The sequence below is a fragment of the Leptopilina boulardi genome, unplaced genomic scaffold (assembly GCF_019393585.1).
Source record: "Leptopilina boulardi isolate dan_hultmark-lab unplaced genomic scaffold, ZJU_Lbou_2.1 LbouV2_396, whole genome shotgun sequence".
NCBI classification, from domain to species: Eukaryota; Metazoa; Arthropoda; class Insecta; order Hymenoptera; family Figitidae; genus Leptopilina; species Leptopilina boulardi.
Genome location: NW_026137969.1, coordinates 1061368 through 1075033, shown reverse-complemented (window position 1 = coordinate 1075033; position 13666 = coordinate 1061368). Strand labels below are relative to the sequence as shown.

The following is a 13666-nucleotide window of genomic DNA, read 5'->3' as shown; positions in this document are numbered from 1 at the left end:
TTAAAGTTGATCCTGTCGAGTTTAAAAAATTTAAGAATTAAAATATTTTTTATTAATATTCTTATGTGAATTCAGAGAGAAAATTATTATATACATGAGATTGTTATTATTATCAAAGTTACATATTTCAATAATTCGAGAATGTGCAAAAAAATTTGGTTTTTTTAAGCCTTTTTTAAATGGTGAAAAACCTTAAATTTCCATTAATTTCAATAATTCCCAATTATTCGCAAAGGAAAATTCTGGAAAGTTTCTGGATTATTTTGACACTGTATTCAAAATGGCGGCGGTAGATGTTGAACGTGTAAAGGTGAGTGTTATTTATTGCAATTTTTAAACTATTTTGTCAAAATTTTCTTTGGTTTTTGTTATTGAGAAAAAAGTTGAAAGTAAATTGTCAATATGTTGTTGGAGATTTTGTGATATGTAAATTTGAAAACAGTAAATTCGCTTACTCTAAGAAGGGCGTTGGTTCTTTTTGTAGCAGGTGTATAATATCGCCGGTGATGAGCAATACATAAATATATTTCTGTCCATTTAGGGAAGAAATACTGTTAACTATTGTGTTAGACAATTTCTAAAATAGACAACATGAATAATTATTTGTTTCAGTTGGAAACAAATATTCGAAATTTAAAGCTATCAGGACACGTTGGATTTGACAGTTTGCCTGATCAGCTGGTTAATAAATCCGTTCAAAATGGATTTGTTTTCAACATTTTGTGCATCGGTAAGTAAATTTATTCTTATCGCATTTTTATTATTTAATTGTTTCTTTCTAATTTCATTAAATTAGAAATGTAAATACAAATAATGTGTTTTCTAACCTCAAAGAAGTTTCTTCAACTTTTTATGCCTTATAATTTCTGATACATAACAAAAATATCTGCATTTAAAAATATATAACAATGATAATTTCACATTAATATTTTGAATTATATTTACAAGTAATGTTAAACAATTTCCCAAGAAATTTAATTTGATTGTGTAGAGTTTTTATTATTTTTTTCTTCAGTTTTTCAGAAACAATTTTCTTTTCAAAACAGTTACTTTTGCAATACTAATAAAAGTAATTCACATGAATTTAAAAACAACTTTAAATTTTCATCCAAGTTTTAAAATTAAACTATTAAAACATTAGAAATGATTAAAAATGAATTATTTTATAATAAAAAGGAAATATATAAAAATGTATCTTTTATCGGTGAATGCTAAATACGTTAAAAATGTTTGTATTAAAAAGTAATTGTATTTGTTATTATAAAATAGTTTAATTTTATGATACAGGTGAAACTGGACTTGGAAAGTCAACACTCATGGACTCACTTTTTAACACGAGTTTCGAATCGAGTCCAAGTCCTCACAATTTGCCTGCAGTGAAATTGAAGGCACATACTTATGAATTGCAGGAGAGCAATGTGAGACTAAAACTCACCATCGTTGATACAGTCGGCTATGGGGATCAAATTAATAAAGAGGATAGTTTTAAAGCTGTCGTTGACTATATCGATGCACAGTTTGAAGCTTACTTGCAGGAGGAACTCAAGATAAAACGCTCGCTATCTACTTATCACGATAGCCGTATTCATGTTTGTCTTTACTTTATTTGTCCAACGGGTCACGGGTAAGTCTATACAATCGTCTAAACAAAGGCATCATCTTGAATTTTTATTTAATGTAAAATATGTTAAGCTTAAGTTGTCGGAGCACATAAATTTTATTTTTTCAAATCTTATTAGATAATAAAAATTTGATTAATTGTGATCAATTCGAATTCTCGAAAATCTTGGCAAATTGTTTCGCTTTTTTATTTCGCGATTACAGTGGGAAAGATTGATTTTTCAGAAGAAAGTTAACAACTATTGCTGTGCTTAGCTAGCAGAACAAAAGTTGTGTCTTTTTGTTGGTGAGATGAGTTTTGAAAAAACAATATTTAAATAATATAAACTGAATACAAAATTAGTACTAATTAAGGCGCAAAATACAAATGATCTTGGAAAGCGAGAAATAGAAATCATTCATTTTCATGACTTTAAAAACTAATGTAAGCATTGATAAAATTAATGAAATAATTTTGTTTATAGATTAAAATCGATCGATTTGGTGTGTATGAAGAAACTAGATACCAAAGTTAATGTTATTCCCATTATCGCTAAAGCTGATACAATTTCAAAAACTGAACTACAAAAGTTTAAGGTCAGTTTTCACAAAAATAAAATAAAAATGAAACAAGAGCATTTTTTCAAAAAAAAATTTGATTTAAAAAATTCTCTCCTTTACAGAACAAAATAATATCGGAATTGCAAAACAATGGAGTGCATATTTATCAATTTCCCACTGATGATGAAAGTGTTGCTGATGTAAACACTTCGATGAATACGCACGTGCCTTTTGCAGTCGTTGGCAGTACTGATTTCGTTCGAGTTGGTAATAAAATGATGCGTTCTAGACAATATCCTTGGGGCACAGTGCAAGGTAGCTTATAATATATTATTTCTATATTCAAATGCAGGTGGTGCATCTAGTAATTTACATTTAAATTAAATTTGAATTTCAGTTGAGAATGAATCACATTGTGACTTTGTGAAATTGCGCGAAATGCTTATTAGAACCAACATGGAAGATATGAGAGAGAAAACACACTGTCGTCACTATGAATTGTATCGCAAAAAGAGACTCGAGCAGGTATAGAAAGCATTTTTTTTCTTTTTCTTACATTTTATGAAAATTTTCAATTTATTTCTTTTTTTTAGATGGGATTCAGTGATGTTGATAGTGACAATAAGCCGGTGAGTTTCCAACAAACTTGCGAAGCAAAACGCTCGACCCACTTGCAAGAACTTCAACAAAAGGAAGATGAAATGAGACAAATGTTTGTGGCACGTGTAAAGGATGCTGAAGCCGGGCTGAAGGACGCGGAAAAAGAAGTGAGAACAATTTAATATTACTTTATGATGCTTCTTGAGTTCATTTTAATATTTTTCTGTACAATTGAAATTATTTACAAGAATTGTTGGTTTTTTGTATAATCTCTAAATTTGTGTTTACAGTTACACAACAGATTCGATAAGTTGAAAAAAGATCACACTGAAGAAAAGAAAAAGCTAGAGGAGAGTCGCAAAAAATTGGAGGACGACATTCAGGAACTCAATCGTCGAAAAGTTCAGGTCGCTCAGCAAACTCAGCATCATACACTAACTTTAGGCAAAAGCAAGAAAAAGTGAAAACAAATTTATTTAATCTTAACAAGACATTTAATCAATTTTATTTATCCAGTTACATTCATATATTTATTCTTGCAAAAAGACAAATGCATTTAAAATATAAAAGAAGTCTTGTGTAGAAGTGAGTATTATCGTCATTAGATAAATTGATAATTCACAAAACTATTCAATTTTTGAGCAGTCTCCCAAAGGTAGATTTGATACATTTTTACTATTGTATTATTTTTAAGATTTTTATAGAATAACGTACAACTTAGTATTGATGGAATTTATAGTCGCTAAATTCTTTATAATACGCACATTGAATAAAGCAACGACATTTAAATAAAAAAAGTCAAATACAATTTATTTTCCTTAGAGTCTTTTTTATTTTAATAAAAAATTCAAGTGAGTCGAATATTTAAAAAGCTCGAAATCAAATTAAACTATGTTTAATTAAAAATGCAATTAACCCCAAGTAACTTTAATTATTTTCGGAGATATTTAAAAATTAAAAAGGAGTTATAAGGGAGAAAAAATCAGTCTGAGGCATTAATTCAATAATAAAAAGGGATAATTTCATTAAGATGGAATTATTTATTATATAACAAAAGGAGGTAACAATTTATGTTTCGTTACAAATACAATGCGATCACCCGTTGAAACTGGAAGATTGGAAAATTAAGACTACTAAAAAAATGTATTTTAACAGTTTCCTAAAAAAGAAATAATTTTTATTCTTTTTGAAAGCAATTGCTGTCAAAAATGTTGACAGTTTTTCGTTGAAAAAAAAATTTTGTTTTTAAACATTAAAGACATAAGTTAACGGAATGAAGATTTTTTCGCTAAAAATAAGAAATTACATATCACTAATACTAAAAACGTAAGCAGGTACAAAGTTATTGCTACCAACAGAAACAATTTATTTTCATAATGGCGAATGTCATTTAAGGCATTTATGGTGAATCCACCAATTAGCAAATTCAAGTAGAATGTGTATTTTACAAAGAGAATTAAACCTTCAATTTATGTATGTATATTTAACAATCTAATTAATTATTAACTTTTAAATGTTTGATATTTTTTATTTCTATTCATAATTTTTCTTGTTATCATTTCTTTTTTTAAATTCAATGAAATTGGAGTGAAATTATTCTGTTTGAAAATGCCCATTTAATTATTGAAATGCTAGATGGATGAATTCTCTGCGACTTAAAAGAAAACTATAATAATTAACAACATTACAAATATATGACTCGAAGTCAAATCTTATGGCAAATAGAACTAAAATATTTATAATAAATACATTATTCTCTTACATTACGAAATTAATATGAAAATTATAATTTATAGTACAGAGTGTAGAGGCAGTTAATAGTAATATTAATAATAATATACAATGAAGCCAATTACATGGTTTTTTCTTCTCGAGATCAACGTGCCGATAAAATTCTTTGCTTTGGTCTTCCTTTACAAAAAGTGCTCTTGCATTTCTGGAAATCGAATTATTCGTACACACTCTTTTTCAGTATTATACAGTTGTTATTTAATTACCTTCCATTGACGTCCTTAATATTTAACTTTACGTGTATAAAAGTACAAAAGATATACATTATTATGAAAAAAAAATTTTTATTTTCTAAGTGTCAAAAAGTAGAACATCTGTTTTTCCAGAAAGACTTTATGTTTCCCGTATCGATTTTGGAGATATTTTTTAAAAAAATTAAACATTTATAATGTAGATACCTATTTCGACCAACCCTGATTTTTTAATATCTACATGAATAGAATGCGCGCTTATAAGTGATTCTGTTCTACAGGTTGAATAATAATAAAATGTATGAAAATCGATTCTGTAAGTTCTATCAGCAATGACCAAATACCAAAAGGAATGCCATTTTTATCACAACATTAAGAAGGAATTGGATACACAATAATTTACAATTAGAGGACTTATATTTTCCGATTTATGGATAAAACTAAATATTTTTATGAAATTGCACAAACAAAAGAAGAATAAGAAAATATTTATAGAATTTATTCTTATAAATCTTCTATTTTAAAAATTATTGCTTTTCGATGTTTTAAATGACTCGCAAACCTTTTTAGCTAAAAAAAATAATAAATACAAAATATGCGGGAAAAAGTTTTTTTCGACTTTTTTTCCTTATTTGTTTGAGTAACGTATTGGTTTAAAAAACGTAGTATGGATTTTATATTATAATATGCATCATCATCGTTTCTCATCAGCTTTAATTATAATTTATATATCCGTTAATTACTCATTTTCATTATAATTTTATTAAAAGTTATATTTTTTTAATATAAACTTTTTTAAAATTAGTGTAAATTCTATTTGGAATCAGACAAATTGAAAATTAGAAAACGTAAAATTGACGTAAATTGAAAATCAACATGGAGTCTTTTATTGGGACAATTTAAAGTTTGGTCATTGCATTTCAATATATTGTATATAGGACTAAATATCTACATCTCGTTTACCGGTTTCTTCCAAAAATACAAAAAGGAAGATAAATATCATTAAAATTAATTAATTAATTATTTAAACATACTTTAAATTTAACTAATTAATCGTAATAAATTCAAATTGTCCAATAGTATACAAAGTTATGTATATTGTTTTGGTTCTTTTTCTCGTAAGTAAATATAAATAAAATAGTATTTATGTTTGTAGCAAGAAACGAGAAGAAAAAGTCATTTTTACCACTATTTTTTATTAAACCTTAATTATACCTATTGATTGTTGGTGATTTAGGCATGAAAATGTGTGATAAATATTATACATTAATACACATAAAATGTAGAGTATAATAATGAAATACAAATTATAAAAAATTCATACAATCTGCGATGAAGGTGAATATATTCTTGTTAGTTATCCAAGATATGTGAAAATTTGCTTTTTTGAGGTTTACAGTTCAGGAAAATAAAATTTAATGAAAACTCGAAAAACAAAAAAATTTTACTTATAAAAAAATGATAAACAAAAAAATTTGTAAGACTTATGATAAAAAGTCCTTTTTATATTTACAATTTTTTAAATTGAATTCGCAATTTAACAAACTTTGTACAAAAGTTACAAAATAAAGTCAACGTAGTATCATGGATCAAGATATTGAAAATGTATTCTTAAATTGACAAAATTATTTTTTTTAAATAATTTCCAAACATTAAAAAAGTGCAAAGATATTTTTCTCATTTTTTTTTTTTTTATTACTTTGCAAAAATTTATTTAAATAGTTTTATTTTCAATTATGTAATATCTCGATCAATAATCATTTAATTAATTAATTAATTAATAATAATAATAATAATAATAATAATAAAAACAAAACAAAAAATTTAAACAAAGAACCAACAAATTTTAATTAAGAAAAGGTATATCAATTCGACAGATAATTTACCAACTCGAATGGAAACAATATTTGACGTACGTATTTTATAATTACGTATAGTGCTAAAATGGCTTGAATAAGAAAAGTCATTAAAGTTTGATTATAATAAGAAGAAAAGGGTGGAGGAAATATGTGAGAAGAAGCTCAATTTTCTTATTCATGGATGGTTATGAGTGATTAGGTGCACTACGGTACTTGTCTCGAATGTGAAGAAAGTTGTTGCTGTGCTTATTTTACGGTTACGCGAAGTGCTGGCTTGAATTTAAGAAAATGGGTCACCTGACAGGGGTCGTGCCTCGCCAAGAAGTGCTCCAGGGTGTCCCACCCTCCGCCCACTCTCACCATCATGTGTCTTCCTTTGAGAAGCTGCAAACAGTGCCATGGTAATTAGTCAAGCGTTTTAAAATATTTACCCTTCGCGCGTCGAGTCAAGGGCGAAGGGTATTTAGCGAGCGCTTTCAATTTTAGAAAAAAAACAAGAAAATGTGAGTACTTTCAGAAAAATGCCTGACGTAAAGAAATCGTTAATATAATTAATTTTCGTAAATTTATTCTAATAATTAATTTAATTATATAAGTATTTCATATAAATCGCTTACTCTGATGAAAACATTGCGCCCAGCTATGTGAAATCTTCCTTCCCCAACTTTTCGGACCTTCAGTTTCGAACACTTATTCGAAGGACATTGACAAAGCCTTTGGACGGCGACCCTCACCTGCAATAGCCAATAAAAAGTCAAAAAATTTACTTCTTTATTTGAGTATTTATTTAACCGGATTTTATAAGTAAAAATTTATACTGTGTCTTTAATTAAAAAAAATTTTTTTTTATTAAATAAGACATTAATTTTGCAAAGGAAGCAATTATTCTTTTCGCCTCTTCCCATACGTTAACACTCGAAACGAGGTCAAATAATCCACTTATTTGTTCTTCAAGTATTTATTCTATCACTCGACATTTTCAATTGTTCACTTATTATATATGATTGAAAATACTAATTCAAGCATGTCAAGATTATATGTACATATATAAGCACAACGACCGGAAGTCAGTTTACGTTTACGTAATTTTCGATAACTTCTCTGCACCCATTGCTCAAAATTCAATTTCCTGTCGTTAATTCAAAAACCTGTTTATCTTATATATGTATGTCTTCTTGTTATAATTTAATATTTATCGTGTCTCTATAATTAAAATGTCTTTAATAAATATTGGTTATAGTTTAACATATAACTCTATTAATTAAATAATTTATAGAGTTTCTAAAAATAATTATTAATTGGATTTGTAAAAAAACTGTAGGGAATTTATTTCCTTGATGCAGTTTATTGATCGTCTTTCTCAACAAACATTTTTCATTTCTTTAACTTGTATATTTTTCTTGGACTTTTATATTTCAATTAGGAAATTTACAATTAAAATATGCATCCGATAATTTTATTTATGGAGAAATAAAAAATTTAATTAAAAACGAAGATGAGAAGAAATTTAATGAAAAAAGAATTACTGTAACTTATTTTACTAATAAAATGCTAATAGGTAATTTATGTTATAAACTTGGTTTGAATAGAAATTTGACATTATAAATTTCGAGTACTAATGAGATTTGTGGAATATTCCATGCGCCCTAAAATAGTGAAAAATAAATGAGAATTTTAACATTTAGAAATTTGACATACTTTCCGGTCGAGTTCTGTGATTGGTCCCGTATGTTCCGGAGGTTCAGCAGGCGACGGAGATGGAGAACTTGAGGGTGATGGAACTTCATCTGGATCCTCTGCACTGCCTCGTGACCAGTCGTCTTCTGTTGTATCACTGGGAACTCCGTCGCTTCCGGTTGGTCCATTGTCACTAACAGATCTCCTCATTTCTGATTCGTGGTTTGTTTCCGCTGTAGGATCCAGCCAATGTGGAGTTGTTGTGCTCATTTCGTTGGCCGAACTGCAAAATTAAATAACAATCAATAAAAATAAGAAAATAACAATCGAGGCTTTACTCTATAACATTTTAAATATAAATAATAATGCACTCAAATTGTTATTATGATGTCGGTCACCATTGCATGACTGATCGATGAGTTTATTGGTGGATTTATTCAATTTTTTTCTTTTCAGGATTATTCACGAAATTATGCTATGTACCTGCTGTGTTTTATTTTATCTGGTTGAGGTCGTGGCGATGCTGTTGGCGATGGTGATTGGAATTGCCAGGAAACTAAGCTACTGTGAGAAATTCCACTATCTGAAAGGCAATGAAGATCTCGCTCTTGTTCTGCAGCAATTTCTCTCTCGAGTTGCACCAAACCTGGAGGTTCCACGGAGTATTGCGCCGCTAGTCGAGACACTTCCAAAAGGCACAAAATCACATTTCGCGGTTGCCCATGTAAAACTGAAAATAAATATTATGTCAATAAATATCCTTATTCTTAACTAAAATATTAAACGAAAAAAATTATTATTTTTCATCTATTTTTTTTCAGGAAAAAATTTGAAATTTCTGTAAAAAGTCTTCGACTCTAATAACTGTAATTTGATAAAATTAAGTAATTAACAATTCTGGTGTATAATAGACTTGAAAACTTGTCTCAATTTATGTTTGACAAGTTGAAACCACAACACTTGTAGCTTTCAAACTTTTTCGACGACGATTACCGAAATTTGAAGGTTTTCTTAAACTAAGTTGAACAAAACTGCTTCCACTCTAACGTTCTCATTATGTTTACCAACAATCAACTAAAATATTAGGTTCTAATTTTTTATAGAACCAATATTCTATGCTGATTTAAAAAATTAATTCAATTTGACTTTCTATTATTTAGTGATTTAAAATTTGTTGTAAATTATTTTGTAATTTTAGGTATGTATAATAAAAAATTAAATGAAGATTACATTAAAAAAAAAAAAAAAACAAGAAACGACTGTATACATGTACACAAATCATCAAAGATAGTTGAATATAAAAAGAAAAATTCGTATTCTGAATAAAAAGTCTCTAGAGCTTTTGATATTTTTCCTCATTTGCATCGATAAACGTCATTTGCATAAATTGGCTACTCAGCTTAATTGAAAGTGATCCCGATTCAGTGAATACTGGAAATGCTGTCTCGTCTGATGAAAGAGCGACTCTCTCCCTCTCTCTCTGCTTATTGATTGTGGCTCTGAGCGAGCAATTTTAAGAGGTCTAGAGTTGATTTCTATTCAATATATTTTATATTAAAGTAAGTACTTGACTAGATGAGCTTATAAATTTTTTCCTTTTTTTAATCAAAAAAAGAGAACAAGAGCAGCATCACGGAAATACTCAAGCTACATCAGCTGACTTTGCTGCTTTTGTACTCCTGTACAATAAAAGACAAGCTCGAATCTGACAATGACTGACGTTGCACACGATAAAGAGTGTATGACACACAAAAAATGCCCACGACTGCAATTTTCAACTCGAATGAATTTAAAAAAAAAAATAATACCTCACTACTTAATGGTTTTCAATGCAAATAAATTATATGTTTCTGAAATTGGTATCCCAAATTCAAATTTTTATAAGTGTATAAAAGTTGCCCTAAAAAAAAGAAAACTTTTAAAATGATAATAATGATTGTATAAAAAATTGGAAAATTATACTTTAATGAAATTTTATTTAAATTTCATCAAGTTGCAAAATAAGGAATAGTGTTGAATTTTGAGGAACGAATAAATTTTTGAACGGAACTTTGAAACACTCGCTTTACAATAATTAATGGGCTCTTGTTTCTCTTTCCCACGTGTTCAAGGCCCAAATGTCACTCGCAATGGCACTGAATTGGTGTCACTCTCAATCAGTGGGTCAGTTATAAAGTCTGATATAGTCGCGAGACGCGAGTAATAAATAATTGCCGGAGGGTTGAACTTACATTTCTCGAGAAACTATATAATTACGAGTATTTATCAAACTATATCAAAGTCAGAGAATCAAACTTCCTTTACAGTGTATTATAAATTTATATTTACATAATGCTTTTATTTTCACTATTGCAGTATTATCGAATACAAAATTTAATTAACTTGGAAAAATATAATTCTCATTTATCAAAAATAAAATGAAAATTAATATAAATCCTCTTAATTTTTAAATTTAAGAATGCTTTTAAATTGATTATGAGTAACGGTAAATTACCTATCATCAAATATTTGGAAATAATTTTTCAGAATTTTAATAGAATTAATTTTAATACAATCACCAATTAAAAGGAAAGTTTCTGTCATAATGTATTAATTGTATATCTAATATAGCAATAATATGGCAATTTATTTTTATTTTTATTTTTAATCGTTATGCTTATTTAACAGTTAATTGTTTTATTATAATTATTTCAATTATATCGATTTAGTGAATTTAATAAACATGTTTCTATGTGAATAAAATACAAACAAACATTGAATTTCAAGGACCAAGAAGTAGATCATATATAATCTCGTATATTTTTTATTTATTATATATGTAATAAATAAAAAAATTGTAATCAAAAATTAAAAAATTATATTCTGGTTTATATAATGATAATTGTACTAAATAAAAATTACCTAAATCGTCACTTTCGAAGAGAAGATTTTCATGAATTCCAAGTCGTCTGCAAAATTGTATAAAATTTTCCATATTATCACGTGAAAAAAAACTTCGTCTGGCAGCATTTTCCCAGCATCGTCCTCTTATTACTGGCATCGGCTGAAATATTAATAACAAGTTGTAAATTCAGATGTTCATTACATGAACATTTTGCTTCCTCGTGGAGAAAGCAAAATTTTATTGCCAAAATGTGAATTTTTGATTTTTTAACTTTCATTAATTCTTTAAATTTACCTCAAATGTATACTTTATATATATCGATCGATTCATCTTGACGTAAGGAATACAATTATTTCATATATAAACTTCAATTTAAAAAATCACAAAATTCTATAGCCAAAATGTGAATTTTTAATTTTTTAAGTTTCATTAATTCTTTAAATTTACCTCAAATGTATACTTTATATATATCGATCGATTCGTCTTGACGTAAGAAATACGATTTTATTATATATAACCTTAAATTTTTCTATTTAAAAATTTTTTCGATTAAAAAAAAATTTTTGGAAAAAAGACGATAAAATTTTTTTTTGGGGGTATTTTTCAAAATCCTTTGGTCAGATTTGAGATATTAATATGATAAATGAGCCTACTAAATTTTATCTAAATCCATTAAAAACTGTTAAAGTTATCTTCTAAACAAAAAAGGGATCCACACACACACACACACACACACATACATCCGGACAATTGATCAGGATCTCATATAACATGTTTCTATAAAGAAAAAAATTTGTTTCCGTCACTTTGAAAAGTTTTATAAACGAAAGAACTACAAAGCTTCCTCCACGAGGAAGCAAAATAATATAAGTTATTTAATTGGGTAATACTTCTCCTATATATAATTAAAGAACCTATCGAGAAACCTATTAAAAATATATAATTTATAAATTAATTTTAAAGTTCTAATAAAAAATTAAAAAATTTTCTTCTATAAACAAAAACTGTAAACGATTTAAATATGGTTTCTTATTGAATAAGAAGATTTTCTCTTAATTTAAAAAAATAATAATCCAGTATAATTATGTGTATATAAATTTCATTTATAAAAAAAGAGTTGTTTTCATCAATTTATCATCAAAGTGATGAAATCTTATGGTTTTCAAAATTTGAGATACTATACTTAGATATTTATATTATGTTATTTAACATAGTGTATATAATTATCGTGATTGAATACCAAATTTCTTCAAATAAAAATCCTCAAAATTTATATATATACCCAATGTTTTGGGTTTAAAAATCAAGTGCACATCAATTCATTGCCGATATTTTTCTTAATTTAGTATTATTTGAAAATTAAGATTGGTTACAACATTTAGAATTGTATCTCACGTTATATAAGAAAGATGCAGTTAGACTGATAAAACTATTTAACTTTAATTAATAAAATAAAATAAAATAAAATATTCGAGAATGAGTTTTTGTTTACATAATGAAAAGATAAATTTAATTAAAGACGTAATTATTTTAAGTATACAGTGAAAGTAAAGTGATACAATTGAATCGCATTGTTATCATGAGATTTAGCGAATTAAACAAATTAAAAACGTAAAAGTAGGTAAAAGCCTTACTCCTTTTGCTCTTCCCGAGTCAATAGCCGATCTGGCCTTTTCCTGAATTACTCTCGCCAGACGACACACCACGGCTCCATTGTCCAAAGCATCAAAAAAATTCTCACCTGTTACGTGGTCCACATCTAAAACAGTTAGAAATTTATTCAATGATTTATTCATTTTTTAATAATAAATTATTTACAGTTTGTTTTTTAAGCAAATTGAAGGAGAAAATTTTTAATTCCATTCAATTTCAGAATTCTTATTACTTATTTGTCAAGTACACAAAGTAGATGATCACCAATTTAAAAAAAATTCTTTGAATAATATTTTTTTATAAATTTTCACATCTTTTTATTCATCAATAAATTTACAAAAAAATGTATTATTATATTAAATAAAAGGAATCCACCAGGAACGAAAAATATTTTTTTCGTAAATTATGAATTGCTATGCCTACATATGTATAAAAAAAGTTTTTTCATTTAGTGCAATTTCTAAACAAGAGGATTGAATATAGAGAAAGTGCAAAACCGATTTAATGGTAATTTCATAAATTCTGTTTTATTTTTTTTAATGTATATAAACATAATCATAAATCATTGAAGCCTTCTAAGTTTAGCGAAACTTTCGTGCCGATCGAATGGTTGTCGAGAAGTAGGTCATTTGGTAAATCATTTGTCTTAAATTCTTTTTCTTTTTAAATTATTTCTAAAACAATGGCAAACATCTGCAACGTAATCCGAATGAAGAGACAAAAAATCATATAAACATCAATTTATTTAACTGAAATTTAATTTAATGAGAGTTAGATTTAAAAAAAAATCATTAGAAATAATATATCGAAAATAAAATATTTTGATTTTCTTTTTTAAATGCACTAAAAAC

At 27.0% G+C, this 13666-nt stretch overlaps 2 protein-coding genes across 2 annotated transcripts in view; one reads left to right on the top strand and one right to left on the bottom strand.

Moving 5' to 3' along the window:
* The first annotated feature begins 217 nt into the window (after window positions 1-217).
* LOC127288840 (septin-2) lies at window positions 218-3572 on the top strand. Its single transcript, XM_051316522.1, has 8 exons — window positions 218-310; window positions 613-730; window positions 1288-1624; window positions 2085-2196; window positions 2283-2475; window positions 2558-2685; window positions 2754-2927; window positions 3051-3572. Exons 1-8 carry the CDS (start codon window positions 281-283, stop codon window positions 3222-3224), a joined length of 1266 nt encoding a protein of 421 aa, XP_051172479.1. The 5' UTR covers window positions 218-280; the 3' UTR covers window positions 3225-3572.
* A 208-nt stretch (window positions 3573-3780) lies between these two features.
* Window positions 3781-13666, bottom strand: part of LOC127288841 (growth arrest-specific protein 2-like) — a 30279-nt gene continuing 20393 nt past the window's right edge. Inside the window, exons 3-9 of the mRNA XM_051316523.1 lie at window positions 12797-12921; window positions 11180-11321; window positions 8762-9008; window positions 8300-8561; window positions 7219-7335; window positions 6899-6985; window positions 3781-4696 (exon numbers count right to left, since the gene is read on the bottom strand). Of these exons, the coding sequence (XP_051172480.1) occupies window positions 4637-4696; window positions 6899-6985; window positions 7219-7335; window positions 8300-8561; window positions 8762-9008; window positions 11180-11321; window positions 12797-12921 (1040 nt within the window). The 3' untranslated portion in view covers window positions 3781-4636. The remainder of the gene's footprint in view (window positions 4697-6898; window positions 6986-7218; window positions 7336-8299; window positions 8562-8761; window positions 9009-11179; window positions 11322-12796; window positions 12922-13666) is intronic.